Below are 16,777 nucleotides of genomic sequence, written 5' to 3'. Positions count from 1 at the left end.
ATATATACACACACATATATACATACACACATATATACACACACATATATACATACACACATATATACACACACATATATACACACACACATATATATACATTATATATATGTGTATATATGTATAAAAGATTATTCTTGTTGAGTGCCATTGAGTCAGTTCCAACTCACAGCAACCCTGTATGTATAGGGTTTCTGAGGAGCAGCTGGTGAATTTGAACCACCAACCTTGTGGTTAAAAGCAACCTTGCAGTCTAGCGCATTATCCTACAGCACCACACCAGAGCTCCATATAAAAGATTACAACCAATAAAAACCATACTGCGCTGTTCTACCCTGCTGGGGTCACCTTGAGTCAGAATCTAATTGACAGCTACTGACAACAACAACATTTACAGTTTTTTTAAATCTACCCCCGGAAGTGTTTGTGCATGGGCACAGTGAAGCATGCACCAAGATTCTCATTGTAGTGTTGTGTAAAAAGCAGAAAACCATAAATGTTTATGAACAGGAGAGTGGCTGAAGACAGTTACCCACATGGTAGGATAACACACAGCCATCTATACCAAATAGAGCAGCTTCCAGGGAATCGGGAGAACTCTCCACAACCCATGTGGAGTTCCCACAAGTGAAAACAGAGGAAACTAGAGCTCTCAGGACAAGGTGCGCTGTATGACACCATGCTTGTAGAGGCAAAGCAAAAGAAGATCAAATTCAAAATCGGCCCTCCAATTTTTCTACATGTCAACAGGCGAGCAAGAATCAAGTTTTGATTTATTAGTGTCGTCGCTATAGGAAAGGAGAGAGGGCACTGGACATTTCTCACAATGACTTGTGCATTCCAGAATTATCTGTGTCATTAAAAAATAGTTTAAAGAACAGATGAATGTTAAACTCAGTCACTGACTCACTCAGTCAATTGAATTCACTACCCACTGCTTTTAGGCTGGACAAGTGCATGGAGTATTGAGAAACTGTGGTCCCCGGTGCTGGGAGAGTGGAGAACAGAGAGACAAGATTTGGCTTAGGGGGTTTGGGAGTTTCCCTAAGGATGGGATGGATGTTCTAGGCAGAGGGAATAGTATGTACAAAGGTCCTCAGGGTAGTTTGACCTTGGTGTGTCTAAGAACAGGAGGGAGGCTGGCTGGTGTGGTAGTGAGGTGGTTAGTGGACGTTTATGAGGATAGAGAGGTGGGCAGGGGCAGGTATGTACAGAGCTCTGTGACCCTCAGGGTAAAAAAACCAACCAGTTGCCAACAAAGTGATTTCATCTTTTGGTGACCAACCCATGTTTTCAGAGAAGAACTCTACCCCATAGGGTTTTTAAGGCTCTGACCTTTTGGAAGCAGATCGCCACGACTTTCTTCCAAGGCACTTCTAGGGGGTTTCTAACCACCAATCTTTTGGTTGGTAGTTGAAGACTTAACTGTGCCACCCAGAGGCTCCAGGACCTCTGGGAGGGGTTTGCATTTTATTCTAGATTCAGGAGGATTTAAGCAATAAAAGGATATCACCTGAATTAGATTTATAAAAGACCCTGACTGCTGTGGGGAGAAGAATCCTAAGGACCAGGATGGAGGAGGTAGGAAACAGAACTAGGGTGGGATCTGGGCTATGCTGGAGGGAGGGGAGGGGTGTGGGTGGGGAGGCATGAAGGTGGGAGTAAAGGTGAGAAGCATGAAGGGGGATCCAGGATGGGTCTGCTTTTGTTGGTTTTCCACCCGTATCCAAATGTAGAGCATCCCTATGAACCCTTTTGTAAGTCAAAATTGGCTAAAGCAAAGACACAATTACCATTCATATATGTCTGAGAAATGTTGAGCCTCCCAAGATGCAACAAATAACCTACCAATCATATCAAATAACACATAAAACCTAAAACGACACAAATATGTAGAGTTCACAGACCAAGTTCAAAGCTATTGGGACCTGACACCAAGATGCTAAGTGCAGTTCCCAAGGAAAGAGCTTAGTGGCGCCACTCGCTGCTCGGAGTTCGTGTTGCCCCTTTAAAAGCACACTGAACACTAGTTTCACTTAATGCTTTTTTTTGTAAAGGTGAAAATTATCTTTGAATTTCTTTTACTTAGTGAAAACAGGTATTAATGTTTGGTCTTTTGTCAAAGTGAAGTGGCATAACGTGAATTTTCCAAAAGTGGGGGGTACCTGTATACCTACTTGATTCTGTGTCTTATATAGAGAGACTGCTGAGCCCAAAGAGTACAAAGTTAACACACTTCGTTCATTTGACACCAGGCTTGGTTAGTGGAGAAGGGAAGCAAATGGCCCTACCTGCCAGCATCCTGTGAGATGGTCACTGAGACATCCAGGCCCAGTGTGGTGACTCTCTTGCACACAGCGTCCATGTCGATGATGGAGTCGATGCTCTCAGGCCCATCCTCCACACAGCACTGGGATCCAGGACAGAAGCGACAGTTGTCCAGCCCCTTGTAGCCCTTGTTGTGCCCGCATTTCTCCAGAGTGACTGTGGTTGCCATGCCTGACACGCCTACGTGTACCACCAGCTGCAGACAGAGGGGCAGTGCTCAACACAGTTGCCGTGTACAGGGTGCCCCTGAGCCAAGGGAAGGGCAGCATCCTCACTGGATTCTGTCTGCTTGGAGTTACACGGTTTCTGACCTCTTGCTGCTGGAAGGGACCCTGCAATCACTCTTGCAGAATGGTATGCCAAGCAAAATATGCAAGAATGTGAAACATGCAAGGATGTTTATTGCAGCTTTGTTAAGCTATTATTATCCAATACTAGAAACAATTTAGTTAACCATTGATATGGAGTTGGTTAAATACATTATGAACTATTATATAACTGTTACAGTGCCCAAGGCAATTCTATATAGAATGATCTTCAAATGATACTGTCAAATACAAAAGGTAAAGTATAGCTTCCAGAAATCTAGCCTCTAAATAATCAGATGTAGAAAGATGGTCACAGCTGTTGTATTTATAATATGGAAACAACTAAAATGCCCAAAAAGAAGGTATGGAAAAATTTTAATAGCCTAGGAAAATGCTCATAATGAAATATTTATAAAATGTAAAAGATAACTTTGAATATAGCTTAAATTCAACTATTAGCTATTTGTGGGTATGATTATACAGAGGAGGAATCTGGTAAGAAAATACAAGGAGGGGCTTCAAAAAGTTTGTGGAAAAATTCAGTTATCTTTTAGTTTTATTTAACCACAAAATTTTGAAGCCCCCCTTGCATATGAGCAAGCCACTGGCCATACATGCCTACTAAGCATTTGAAATATACCTGGTTTGAAATAAGATGTGTTGTCAGTTGAAAGACACACAGGATTTCAAAAATAAGACTGTAAAGTATCTCACTAATAATTCTTTATATTGATCTCATGGTGAAACAATAGTATTTTAGAGATGCTGGATTCAAGTATTATCAAAATTAATTTCACCTATTTCTTTGTAACAAAGGCGCCCTGGGTTAAGTGTTGAACTCCTAATCAGAAGGTCAGGGTTCAAACTCATCAGTTATTCCGAGGGAGAAAGATGAGACCATCCGTTTTTTTGTGTTTTTTTTAATTTACAGCCTCAGAAACCCTCTGGAAGAATGCTACTGTCTCCCACAGGGTCTCTAGGAGTTGGAATTGACAGCGGTAGTGGGGTTTTGTTCTTTCTTTCTTTTTTCTTGTTTTAAATTTTTTAGGAACTTTAAAATATATATATTTATTTATTTTTAAGTTTTTATTGTGAATTGAGTGATAGTTTACAAGGGAGCACATCAGCTTTACATTCATTTTATCGTATTTCGTTTCATTACAATGATTACAATCCCCTCCATGCATCATCAAGCAACCCAAGGGTACACCCTGCAAGCCTTTCCCCCCACCCCCCATCCCCGCGGCTGTCAGCACACAGCCCCTCTCCTTCCCTAAGCCCAGAGTCCCCAGCCACTCCATCTCTCCAAATCATCATCAACTCTGCCTCCATCTCTGACATCACTACTTCTCTGGATAGGGTCCTGCACTCGGTTCTTTTCCTTTGTTGGTCCCAGCGTCCTCTGCTCCTGGACTGCAAAATCAACCACTCCCCTCCTTTCTACCTTTACATTTGCAATTCTCAGTCAGTCCTGATAGCCAATTATTTACTATTGGGCCACAAGAGTCTAATTCCCATCTCCTTTCACCAACCCCCTCCAGAGTCCAGATAGGTTGGAAACCACTCAGTGGAGATTTTACCTTCCCCCTCCCCGCACCCTCTGGAACTAGACTCCCTCTTGAAAGGTTGTAAGCCAATCACTTCATGCCTTTGTAGCTTCCCCCTCCCCCCATTTTGGGTAGCCAATGTCTAAGTTGCCCTGTGTACGGAGGGGTGGGAATGATCCTTGCTGTAAAGATTTATCCCCTCTTTTGAGGTACTATATCTATAAGTATAGGACAAGTTCATCAAATTGTATCAGATGACTCTTTTTTTTCCCTCTTCCGTCTTCCTCTATTTGAGTTCTGATCATTCAGCCATTGAAGCCAGGTCAAGTGGGTACTATCTGCAAGTATGGGTGTTCTTGTGCATCTCCCCTCACATCATATCAGCTGGACGCTTCACTTTCCACTCTAGTCCTCTGTGGCCATGTCCCTGTCCCTGTCCCTAGGCCCAGGAGTCCCCAGGTCTTGCCATACTGCTGGCCAACCAGGTCTCAACCCAGGTTGACAGGGGTCTATTGAGTGTGGTCAGACTTAGCTCACAGCTTCGTTGCTGTTTTAATCCCACGTCGCCTTATCGGTAGACCTACGTGGTCACCAGCAAGACCACATGCCTGCTCGTGTATTCCCCTTGAGTTTCAGTCTTGGAAGGGGGTTGTTATTTCTTTTAACATGATTTTTTTTTTTTAATGTAGTGTTATGGATTTTGGCATCCCCCCAAAATTTATGTTGCTGTCCTAACACCTACACCTGAGAATGTGACCTTGCTTGGAAACAGGGTCCTTGAAGATGTTATCAGTTAAATTGTTGTTGTTGTGAAGTGCCGTTGAGTCATTTCTGACTCCTTGCGAGCTGGGTTTCCGAGGAGTGGTCGGTGGGTTTGAACCACTGACCTTGCCATCCAGTGTTTATCCTATAGCACCACACCAAGACTCCATCAGTTAAATTAGCACAAGATAATATCAGAGTTGTTAAGTGTCTTCAAGTTGGTACCAACCCATTGTGAACATATATAGGGTTACCTAGGAACGGCTGGTGTGCTTGAACCGCTGACCTTGTGGTTCAAACCAACTTTACAGTCCAGCACATTAATCCACAGTGCCACACCAGGACTCCAAACATGGTGGTGGTGGTGTGCCATGGAGCTGGTTCTGACTCTGCAACTCTGTATAGGGTTTCTTAATAAGAGCAGAAAGCCTCATCTTTTCCCCACAAATATTGGAATAGGGTGGGTCATAATCTCTTGTGAGTGGTATCCTAATAAAAAACGGGAAGAGACACAGAGACAGTGAGGCAGAGGGAGTGAGCCATGTGATGCTGTACCTATAAGCCACAGATCTCTGAGAGCCACCAGATGTGAAGAGAGAGGCTGGAACAGAATCTCCCTCAGAGATGTGGAAGGAACCAACACGCTGACACCCTGATCTTGAATTCCCAGTCCCAGAACTGGAAGACAACAAATTCTGTTCTTAGAAGCCACTCACTTTGTGGTATTTTATTACAACCACCCAGAGGCCTGGTGTGGTGCTATAAGATAAGCATTTGAACTGGTAACCTCAAGGTCGGTGATTCAGACCCATCAGCTGCTCCTTAGAGACCCTATACAGGGTCACTATATGTCAGAAATGACTTGACAACACTTAACAACAACAAACCCAAGGAAACAGAGACATGGGGCTACCAGAAAGTGTGGCTCACATGGGAGTTTGTTGGACAGTGGTGTTCAAGAACCTGTTTCATTCTCGGCTGGGTCTTGGCATCTGGCACTGTACCTGACACATAGTGGGTACTCAGTCAATTAAATCCTGGTGAATGTCAAAACAAAATAGCAGTGAGAATATGCCCACAAACATATATGTATATATACAGGTTTGACAGGCTATTTGTACATAAGTATTTCCTTTGCTGAAAATATGTCCATAAATGTGGTGAGGCACAGAAGGTTAGGTAAAGTGATGAAAACTTAGACATAATCAAACACCTTGGGCGAATGGGCGCTCAGGACCAGGGTCTTGGAGAACAAACACCAAGGTGAATTGGCATAACACAGTCCACAAAAACAATGTTCTACATCCTACTCTGGTGAGTAGTGACTGGGGTCTTTGAAGCTCGTGAGTGGCCATCTAAGGTGTGACTGACTCATGGTCTCTCCTTGTCAGGAGGAAAGAAGAGTGAAGAAAATCAAAAAAGATCAGTCTCCATGACTGTGAGACCAGAAGAACTAGATGGTGCCCGGCTCCCACAACCAACTGCTCTGAAAGGGATCACATTAGAAGGTCCTGGATGGAGTGGGAGACAAATGTGGAACACTCAAAATCATACGAACAATCAGCCTTACAGTCAGACAGTGACTGGTGAAACCCCCAAGACTATGGTCCTTAGCCACCCTTCAGGTCTGGAAATACATTCTCCCCCACGGTCAATTTCCAGCCAAACAACAGGCCGGGTCAATAAGGCGAACAATGACACTAGGGAGGTATGCACAACTTAGAATAATCAACCACTTGAGATCAAAAGGGTAGCACTTACCAAAGGACAAAGTTCAGAAGGGTTAGGAGAGGAGGAGGAATAGAAACAGGAAACCCAGGGAGGAAGTGGGATGCACGATGTTACATTGTGGGGATCGTAATCAATAACATGAAACAAAATGTGAATGAACTGTCAAATGGAAAATTTATTTGCTCTATAAACTTTTATCAAATTCAAAGTAAAAAGTAAATATATATATATATATATTGGCTTGACAGAAGCGATTTCTCTCTCTCTATTTGTATGCATTGTTAGTATATATAGAGCCATGACTATAATAGAGCATGAAGGGGACAATGTAATGAACATTTCTTAGCAATAACCAAATACCTTCAGGGAATGAGTCACTGGGATTGGGGGCACACGACCATAGTCTTGGAAAATATCAAGGTCAATTGTTATAACATAGTCCACAAAGTCCTACTTTGGTGAGAGTCACAACTGGGACCTTAAAAGCTTGTGAACAATAAAACATTTTTAAAAAAACAAAACCTTGTGAGCACCCATCTAAGGTACAGCTATTGGTCTCTCCTCACCCAGAGCAAAGAAGAGTGAAGAAAATTAAAGACCCAAGGAAACAATTAATCCAAAGGATTAACGGAACATGTGAACCCTGGCCTCCACAACCCTGAGATTAGAACTAGATGATGCCTGCTTACCACGCTGATCACTCTGAAAGGAATCACAATAGGAGGTCCTGGATAGAGTGGGAGAAAACTGTGGAACAAAACTCAAAGCCCTGAAAAAGACCAGGCCTACTGGTCTGATGACAGGTTTCACGTCAGGCCTGAACTGAACTCACTCCTGCAGCTCAAATTTCAGCCAAACGAAGACATGATATGCCAGCCACACCAGGGAGGGATGCACTCCTTAGAACAATCAACCAGAGAAGTAAAAGGGCAGCATGTGCCCAAGGGTAAAGCTCAGAAGACCAGAAGGAATTGGAAAGAAATGCAAATGGAAAATTCAGGGAGCAAGTGGGAAGTGTGTTGAGACGTTGTGGGGATTGCAATCAATGCCATGAATCAAAATGTGTATGAATTGTTGAATGGGAAACTAATCTGCCCTGTAAAATTTTACACAAATCACAATAAAGAGTTCCAAAAAAGCAGGTGTAGTGAGCTGAATGTTGCCCCCCAAAATGACATATCCTTGTCCCCATATCCTAGTCCCTGGAACCTCTATCACCTTAATTGGAAAAAGGATCTTTGCAAAGACAGAGAAGACGAGAGAGAAAAGAGAAGAGAAAAGATGGATAACATTGGGTGAGCACCTAGATCAAGGCACACCTGAAGCTGCCGAGGTGAAGAGAAAATACTTGTAATGCTGGGTGAACACCTGGATCAAACTGTATCTGAAGCTGACTTTGTGCCCAAGCTAGGTTGAGGTGCATATTTTACTTTCATTTATAGCCAAACATGTCCTGACTGATATAGAACTCCAGAAACAGAACCACACTCTGTGAAGTCCCAAGCCTTCCTCACCTGGAACAGCATGGTCAGAAAAAGATCAAAACCTTACAAACCATGCAAGTCCTGAGGAAGACGGACTTGTCCACTCACCTGTGGACTGTGCTTCTCCCATAGGGCAGGGATGAGCCTCTGGACCGTCTTGTACTCGACGGGGATCTCGTACACGTGCAGGTCCACGCTGTCGCCAAGGCCCAGTTTCTCTAGCTCCTGGCAGAGTGAACAGAGGGTGTGTCACAGCGCTGGGTGAGGCTGTAGGGATAACTGTGTACAAACCAGCCCATCCTCAGAACCTGGGTGGGCTCCAGATTCTGCAGAGCTAGGAGGACCTGCTTGCCTCTAACTCTGCCAGGACTGTGACCTCCCCGGGTTTAAACCTGGCTCTTCTATTTCCATGGTTGTGTGATCTTGGACAAGATTTGTAACCTTTCTGAGCCTCAGTTTCCTCATCTGTAAATGGGGAGAGCAAAATAATCACCTCACTGGGTTGTTGTAAGAATTAAGTGAGGGTTCTGACACTAAGTGTTTCTGAACAATGTTTAACCCATTATAACCAGTACCATGAACATAACACGTCCCCTCCCTTAGGCCCCTGGTTGTTAAGTGCCATGGAGTTGGTTCCAACTCATAGTGACATTGTATAGGTTTCCAAGGAACAGTTGGTGGGTTTGAACTGCCGACCTTGTGGTTAGCAGTCCAGTGCTTATCTTGCAGTGTCATTCCAGGAGTCCTGTGCCCCTGGTAACCACTAGTAATCTTTGGTTTCTATTATATGAGGGAGTTTTGAAAAGTTCGTGGAAAAATTCCATTATCTTTGCACTTAATTTTTTCACGAAATTTGTGAAGTCCTCTTGTGATCATATAAACTTGTCCTTGGTAACTGACTTATTTGGCCCAGCATGATAGTTACCCGGTTCAGCCATGTTGTGGCATGTATCAGTATGTTTTATATATGTGCTGTTATTGTTGTTGTTAAGTGCTGTCTATAGTCAGTTAGGACCATTAAGACCCTGTATAGGGTTTCTAAGGAGTAGCCGGTGGGTTTGAACTGCTGACCTTGAGGTTAACAGTTACCACTCCAGTGCTTATCCTTGTTGTTAAGTGCCATTGAGTCGGTACCAACTCATAGGGACCCTATATAGGGTTTCCAAGGAGCAGCTGGTAGGTTTGAACTGCTGACTTTGCGGTTCAAACCCACCTTGTGGTCCAGTGCTTATCCTACAATGCCATACCAGTACTCTTATCTTATCCAATAGCATCACAATTAAAAAAAAATAAAAGAATTATCAAAAATTCCACAAGATTTCTCAAACAAGCAGAAGTATACTGAAGAAAAACTCTGATGGCATTTATAGATAAAAGAGTCTACTATCTCTAATGGAGTCCTGGTGTGGCACTGAAGGATACTGCACTGGACCACAAGATTGGTGGTTCAAACCCCCCAGTCACTCCTTGGGAACCTTCCACAGGGTCGCTATGAGTCGGAGTCCCCTTGACGGCACTTCACAGCAACAACATCTGCTAAAGGAGTCCTGGTGTAACATTGTAGAATAAGCACTCGACCTCAAGATTGGTTTGAACTGCAAGGTTGGTGGTTCAAACTCACCAGTTGCTCCTCAGAAACCCTATACAGGGTTGCTATGAGTCAGAACTGACTAGACAGCACTTAACAATAACAACAATCTCTCAAAAGGTGTTCTGTTGTGGTTACGTAGGATAAGCACTGGACTGATAGCCATAAGGTCAGCGGTTCAAACCCACTAGGCACTCCTTGGAAACCCTATAAAAAGGGTTGCTATGAGATAGAACTGACTTGCCGGCACTTAACCACATCTCTACAAAAAATAAAATTGCCATTTTAACCATTCCATGATACTGATTATATTGACCATGCTGTGCATGTAAACAAATCAACAACAAACTCTCCCCAGCCCACCCCCCTACTCCCCACCCCCACCCCCTGGGTCAGCAATGATTCCCCTTGTCTCCTTCCTTCCTGTCCTGGAACCAGGAATAATCTTTGGCCTCTATTTATTTGTCAGTACTAAATACTTCATTTGTTGTTGTTATGTGCTGTGGAGTCGGTTCCGACTCATAGTGACCCTGTACAGGGTTTCCGAGGCTGTAAATCTTCTGTGGAATGGCTGGTAGTTTCGAACTGCTGACCGTGAGGTTCACAGCCCAATTCATAACCACTACGCTACCAGAACTCCAGCAGGATAAAACAACACGTGGTCTCTTATGTCTGGTGCTCTCACGTAGCATGTTTTCCAGATACATCCCAGTTGTAGCATGTAGGAATGTTTGCAGTACACTAAATTATTTGATAGGACTCTTGTAACCACAGTCTTTGTAATTCCTACTGAATGACTGGGTGTTGCTGGTGGTGTTGTTATGTGCTGTGGAGTCAGTTCCGACCCACAGCTACCCTGTATAGGGTTTCCCAAGAGTGGTTGATGGGTTTGAACTGCCAACCTTGTAGTTAGCAGTTCAGTGCTTATCCTACAGCACCATACCAGGACTCCAAATGACTGGGTTGCTGTTTTTAACTGCTGTTGAGTCAGTTCTGACCCATAACGACCCTGTATAGGGTTTCCAAGGATCTGGAACCGCCAACTGGTGAGCTTGAACCGCCAACCTTGAAGTTCAAACTGATGTTGCAGTCTAGCGTATTAACCCACAGCATCACACCAAGACTCCAAATGACTGAGTTGTTGTTGCTATGTGCCATGGAGTCGGTTCCAATTCATAGCGACCCTGTACGGGTTTCTGAGGCTGTAAATCTTTATGGGAGCAGAAAGCCTCATCTTTCTCCAGCGGAACAGCTGGTAGTTTCGAACTGCTGACCTTGAGATTAGCAGCCTGATTTGTAACCACTACGCTACCAGAACCCCTTAATGACTGAGTTGTTGTTGTTAAGCGCTGTCAAGTCAGTTCTGACCCATAGCAACCCTGTATAGGGTTTCTGAGGAGCAGCTAGTGAGCTTGAACCGCGCATTAACCCACAGTGCCACACCAAGACTCCAATGACTGGGACTGAGTTTTGTTGTCAGGGTCCATTGAGTTGGTATCCACTCATAGTGACCCTATGCACAGCAGAATGAAACTCTGCCCGATCCTGGGCTAACCTCACCACTGTTGCCACGCTTGAGTCCATCGATGCTGCCACTTGGCCAATCCATCTCGTTGGGGGGTCTTCCTCTTTTTCTCTGACCCTCCACCTTACCAAACATGAGATCCTTCTCCAGCAACTGGTCCCTCTTGACACTATATCCAAAGTATGAGAGACGAAGTCTGAGTAGGGCTATGTAAATATCAAGTGTTTTAGGCCCACCAAGGGGCTTGGATATCAAAAGTATCATGGACTGTCAGAACAAACAAATCTGTGTTCAAAGAAGTACAGCCAGAATGTTCCTTAGAAGCCAGGATGGAGAGATTTTGTTTATCATACTTCAGACACGTTATCAAGAGGGACCAGACTCTGGAGAAGGAAATCATGCTTGGTAAAGTAGAGGGTCAGCAAAAAAGAGAAAGACCCCCAACAAGATGGATTGGCACAGTGGCAACAGCTCAAGTGTGGGTCATAACAATTTTGAGGATGGCGCAGGGCTGGGCGTTGTTTTGTTCTATTGTGCATTAGGTCCCTATGAGTCAGAGCCAACAACAAGTGGATTGGCTAGCTTACTTAGAATACAAATAAGATACATGACACTTATGGAGGCGGGACCCTGCAGATATGGTGTAAGAAACTCTAACAAGGGTATTGGTTAATTTTGTCATCCCACTAGGCTTAAAATGAGCATCTCAGAAGCCAAAAGAGGGGAGCTTATGAAAGAAGAGCCAGCAGTGTCTGAAAGGGATCACATTAGGAGGTCCCAGAGAGAGTGGGAAAATATGTGGAACAAAACTCAAAATTATAAAAAAGACAGGGCTTACTGGGCAGAAAAGAGATGGGAGGAACCCAAAACTATGGTCCTTGGCCATCTTTCAAATCTGGGACTCAACTCTTGTGGTTTGGTTTTCAGCCAAGCAGTAGATAGGTATAGAGGGGGGACAACAACAGTAGTAAAGGAATGGTCAAGTATTCAAGATCCAAGAGGCAGCATTTGTGTAAGGACAAAGTTCAGAAGGGTCAGAGGGAAGGTGGAATGGAAGTAAGAAGCACAGGAGGAAACTGGGATAAATGTTGATACATGGCGAGAACTGCAATCATTGACATGAAACAAAGTGTATAATTTGCTGAATGTAAAACTTATGGTCTGCTCTGTAAACCTTCACTCAATTCACAATAAAAAGTTTCAAAATAATTTTGTTTTTAATAAGAAGAACTAACATTTGGATCCCAAGATCTCTGTACTGCATGGAACTTCCTTGATTCAGGAGACAGAGAGCTGTGACATCGAAGTGGTGGCTTAGATGCGGAGGCAGCAAACCCCAGAGCATGAGAGACCAGGACGGGCTTCCTGGTCCACAGAGCAGGGCAAGAAGGCTTACTTGCAGAATGGGTTGCCACCAGGCACTTACATAGAGTGGGTTGTCTCCTGGCACTAATTGTGGTGCTAGTTTGCTAACCCAAGAACGAGAGCTGTGTGCTTTCGGGTTGAAGCTTCCAGGCAGAGTGAAATGCCTTTGGGGCATTTATTGGTAGAGCTAAAAAAAAGCTCTGAAATAACAATGCTCAAGCAGGGCAAAGGTCACAGAGGCGGTGGCCCAGAGAGAGGTGTGTACCTGTGAGCATGGCTGGGACGAGGTTGTCCTGACCAAAAAACTGTATCCTGAGCAGTTCTGATCCTGAATTGTAACCAGCTGAACCTGGTAATTGTGAGCATGGTCTCACGCTGCAACAAATGAAGTAACCCAGAGAGGACAGAATGCTGCAGGAGGGATGGCTGGTAACAACTTGGTGAAAAGGTTGGAGGGTGGAGGCATGTCTGACCGCTGCATAGAAGGTCTTGGACTGATGCTGATGGTGGTCTTCTCTCCCACCTTTTGAAGTTAGAGGAGGTGAGACCCTGCCCCCACACCATTTTTAGAGGGCTTCGTTCCTTTTTATGGGCAAATCATACTCCATTACATGGATGGACCACATTGTGTTTACTATTCATTTGCTGATAAGACTCGGGTTGTTTGCAGAGTTTTTAGATTTTTAAATGGTTAAACAATACCAAAAAGACATGTGAAAATAATGTGAATTTTTACTATCGGCATCCAGAAATAAAGTTCTATTGGTACACAGCTTTGGAGGTCCCTGAACTCCAGATGTAGCACTGGACTACAAGCCATAATGTCGGTGGTTTAAACCCACCAGCTGCTCCCTGGAACCCTACATAGGGCTGCTATGAATCAGAACTGACTTGGCGTCACGTAACAACAACAGCATGGAGGTCTCTGGGGGGCACAAAAGGTTTGGGCTCAACTTCTAACTTAAAAGTTGGCATTTCAAACTCATCCAGCGGCTCTGCAGAAGAGAGGCCTGGAAATCTGCCTCCATTAAGATTACAGCCAAGAAAATCCTGCCGGGCAGTTCTACCCTGTCAGACATGAGCTGGAATTGACTCAATGGCTACTGATAACAACAGCGCAGACTCCCTGGGTGGCATAATGATTAACACATTCTGCTGCTAAACTTGCAGGTTCAAGTCCACTCACTCAGAGGTGCGATGGAAGAAAAACCTGGTGATCTATTTCCAAAAAAGTAGGCACTGAGTTAGGGTCAATTCGATGGCAACTGGTTTATGGTGCTTTTGCACTACAGCTGCAGAGCTGAGTCACTAGGATAGAGACCATACTGTCCACAAAGCCAAAAATATGTACTATCTGATCCTTTGAAGGAAAAGTATGCCGACTTCTGTTCTAGACCCTTCTAGTTTAGAAGGAAACTTGTTGTTATGTGCCGTGGAGTTGGTTCTGACTCATAGCGACCCTGTACAGGGTTTCCGAGGGACAGATAAACCCAGAAAGAAATACTCATGCCAGTACACAGCTGACTCTTTTCTGTCGTTTCCCTGAACTAAGCCAAGGTGCTGTCTTCTTAAATCCTGAGGGGGCTGTGTAGCAAGAAAAGCTTGCAGTTTGTACTAATCATCTTATCTTAGTGTGGCTCCCAGAGTACATACATTTGGGTCAAGGACAGGGGTCTCAGGAGCCAGTTAAAAGATGAATGGCTTCCCCCAGGCTCCTGCCTCCTGCATCTGGACATCTGGAGCGTGAGCATGCTGTTCCCCACACTTCACTTCACACTAGTCCTTGCATCACAAGATGATCCCCAAATCTCAGGTTGTTCCCCATGCTCCACGTTGCTCATGGTGCCCCATGCTGTTCCCCGTAGTCCACACTGCTGAGTCCCATGCTAGGCCCTATGCCCCATGCTCTTCCCCATATTCTATTCTCCAAACCACAGGCTGTTCCCAATGCCCCATCCAATTCTCTGCTGACTGTGCTGTTCCCTGTACCCCATGTTGTTCCTTGGAGACCGCATTTCCCCCCACTGTTTCCACACTCTACACAGATTCCTGTGTTCCATGCCATTCCCTGTGCCCTATGCTGTTCCCTGCACCCCCCAGTCTCCTGCATCCCAGTCTCTGCCCCTTGGAGATTCAAAGTCTGACTCTTGCCAATCCTTTGTTTGTTAAAAGTTGGAAACTGTCCAGATTCCTATTTTTAATCTATCAGAACTTTCTGGAATTCCTTTCCCTGCATTTCGCCCAATCCAGAGGGGAAATCTAAAATTTACAGAGCAAACACCCACCTAAATGCCCCAGCTACAATCTGCCACCCCTAGGGCGTGATTTCTGCCCAAGCTGTTTCATACTTGAAACAGGCCAGACGGGAGGCAGGGCCTGTGTCTGAAGGCTTTTCACTGTTTTCTTTAATAATTAATCCGATTCCTTCCTCAGGATCCTGGCCACATGGGGGAAATGGGTGTGGACAAACCTTTCACTTTCAAGAAATGTGAGTTTTATAGAAAGTCAAAGTCAGAAGACAAGGGCTGGCCTCCACCATGGCCAGAGCTGGAGTCCTGGTGTGGCACTGCAGGATAAGCACAAGGTCAACAGTTCAAACCCACCAGCTGCACCTTGGAAATCCTATATAGGATCACTAGGAGTCAGAAGCGACTAGTGTTGTTAAGACAGCACTTAACAACAATGATGACAAGGCCAGACCTGGACAAGTCCATGTACAGCCAGTTCCCCAATACTGTTGACGTGCACCTAACATTTTTCTTAAATCCCCTCACTTGATTTTTTTCACTTAAAAAAGTGCAGCGCCATCCCAAGTAAGAATACTCATGAAGTCAAGTTTTCTATGCTAGCTAGAAAGTTTTTCTCTAAACTGTGTTATTAAATGTATGTTGGTGCTATTAAGTGCTGTTGAGTCAGTGCCTACTCATAGGGACCCTATACAGGGTTTCCGAGGGGCGGCTGGTGAATTCGAACCACCAAACTTGCAGTTCAAATGGGCCTGATAATCTAGTTCCTATCCTACAGCGTCACACCAGGATTCAAGCACCAGACCTCAAGGTTTGTTTGAACCACATGGTCGGTGGTTCAAACTCAACAGCTGCTCCTCGGAAATCTTATACAGAGTTGCTATGAGTTGGAATTGACTCGACGGCACTTAACAGCCATGCATTTTATGTTGGTTGCTGTTGCTAAGTGCAATCGATCCATCATCATAGCGACCCTATATAGGGTTTCCAAGGAGCGGTTGGTGGGTTTGAACCACCGACTTTGCAGTTCAAGCAGACCTTGAAGTCCAGTGCTTATCCTACAGCACCACAGCAGGACTTCATATTAAATGCATAATTACCAAAATTTTACCATGTCGCCCTACATGTGAGAAAGTGGTACTCAATGGTAGAATTCTTGCCTCCCACGAGGCAGACCTGGGTTCGGCTCCCGGCCAGAGTACTGCACACACAACCACCCACCCTCCAACCTCCATCCCACCTGTCAGGGGAGGTTTACGTGTTGCTAGGATGCTGAACAGGTTTCACTGGAGCTTCCAGACTAAAATGGACTAGGAAGAAAGGCCTGGCAATTTGCTTCAGAAAAATCAGCCCGTGAAAGCCCGACAGATCCCAAAGACTCAGTTCACAGCTAATCGTGGGGATGGCGCAGGAGAGGTGCTGTTTTGTTCTCTTGTGCAAGGAGCTGCAGGAGTTAAAGCAACCTACGGCAGCTAACAACCATAGCTTACATACACATTATTTACAACAATCACAACCCTATATGTACACACCATATATCTGAATATATATGCATGTACACAGATATCTATCTATGCATCTATATGAGAGTTTCAAAGGGCTCATGGAAAAATGGAATTAAAAGCTAATGAATGTTTTGAAGCCCCCTCATGTGTGTGTGCATACATATATGTTTGTATGTGATGGTGGTTACATGCCACCGAGTTGGTTCCAACTTAAAGTGACCCTGTAAAGGTTTCCAAGGCTGTAAATCTTGAGTAGGAAGCTTCATCTTTCTCCCATAGAACTAGGTGGATTTGAACTACTCACCTTGCTGTTAGCAGCCAAGCTTTGTAATCCATTATGTTACCAGGGGTCCTTGAATATATATGTAATTGATATGTAATTCTTTCA

The 16,777-nt window shown here is 44.5% G+C and overlaps 1 protein-coding gene across 1 annotated transcript in view; it reads right to left on the bottom strand.

Moving 5' to 3' along the window:
• Positions 1-16,777, bottom strand: part of PGPEP1 (pyroglutamyl-peptidase I) — a 34,608-nt gene that overhangs the window by 2,435 nt on the left and 15,396 nt on the right. The window contains exons 3-4 of the mRNA XM_006876301.1: positions 8,269-8,385; positions 2,292-2,524 (exon numbers count right to left, since the gene is read on the bottom strand). Coding sequence (XP_006876363.1) covers positions 2,292-2,524; positions 8,269-8,385 — 350 coding nt within the window. The remainder of the gene's footprint in view (positions 1-2,291; positions 2,525-8,268; positions 8,386-16,777) is intronic.

Source organism: Chrysochloris asiatica, unplaced genomic scaffold (assembly GCF_000296735.1).
Source record: "Chrysochloris asiatica unplaced genomic scaffold, ChrAsi1.0 scaffold00374, whole genome shotgun sequence".
NCBI classification, from domain to species: Eukaryota; Metazoa; Chordata; class Mammalia; order Afrosoricida; family Chrysochloridae; genus Chrysochloris; species Chrysochloris asiatica.
This window is presented reverse-complemented; position numbering and strand designations above follow the sequence as displayed.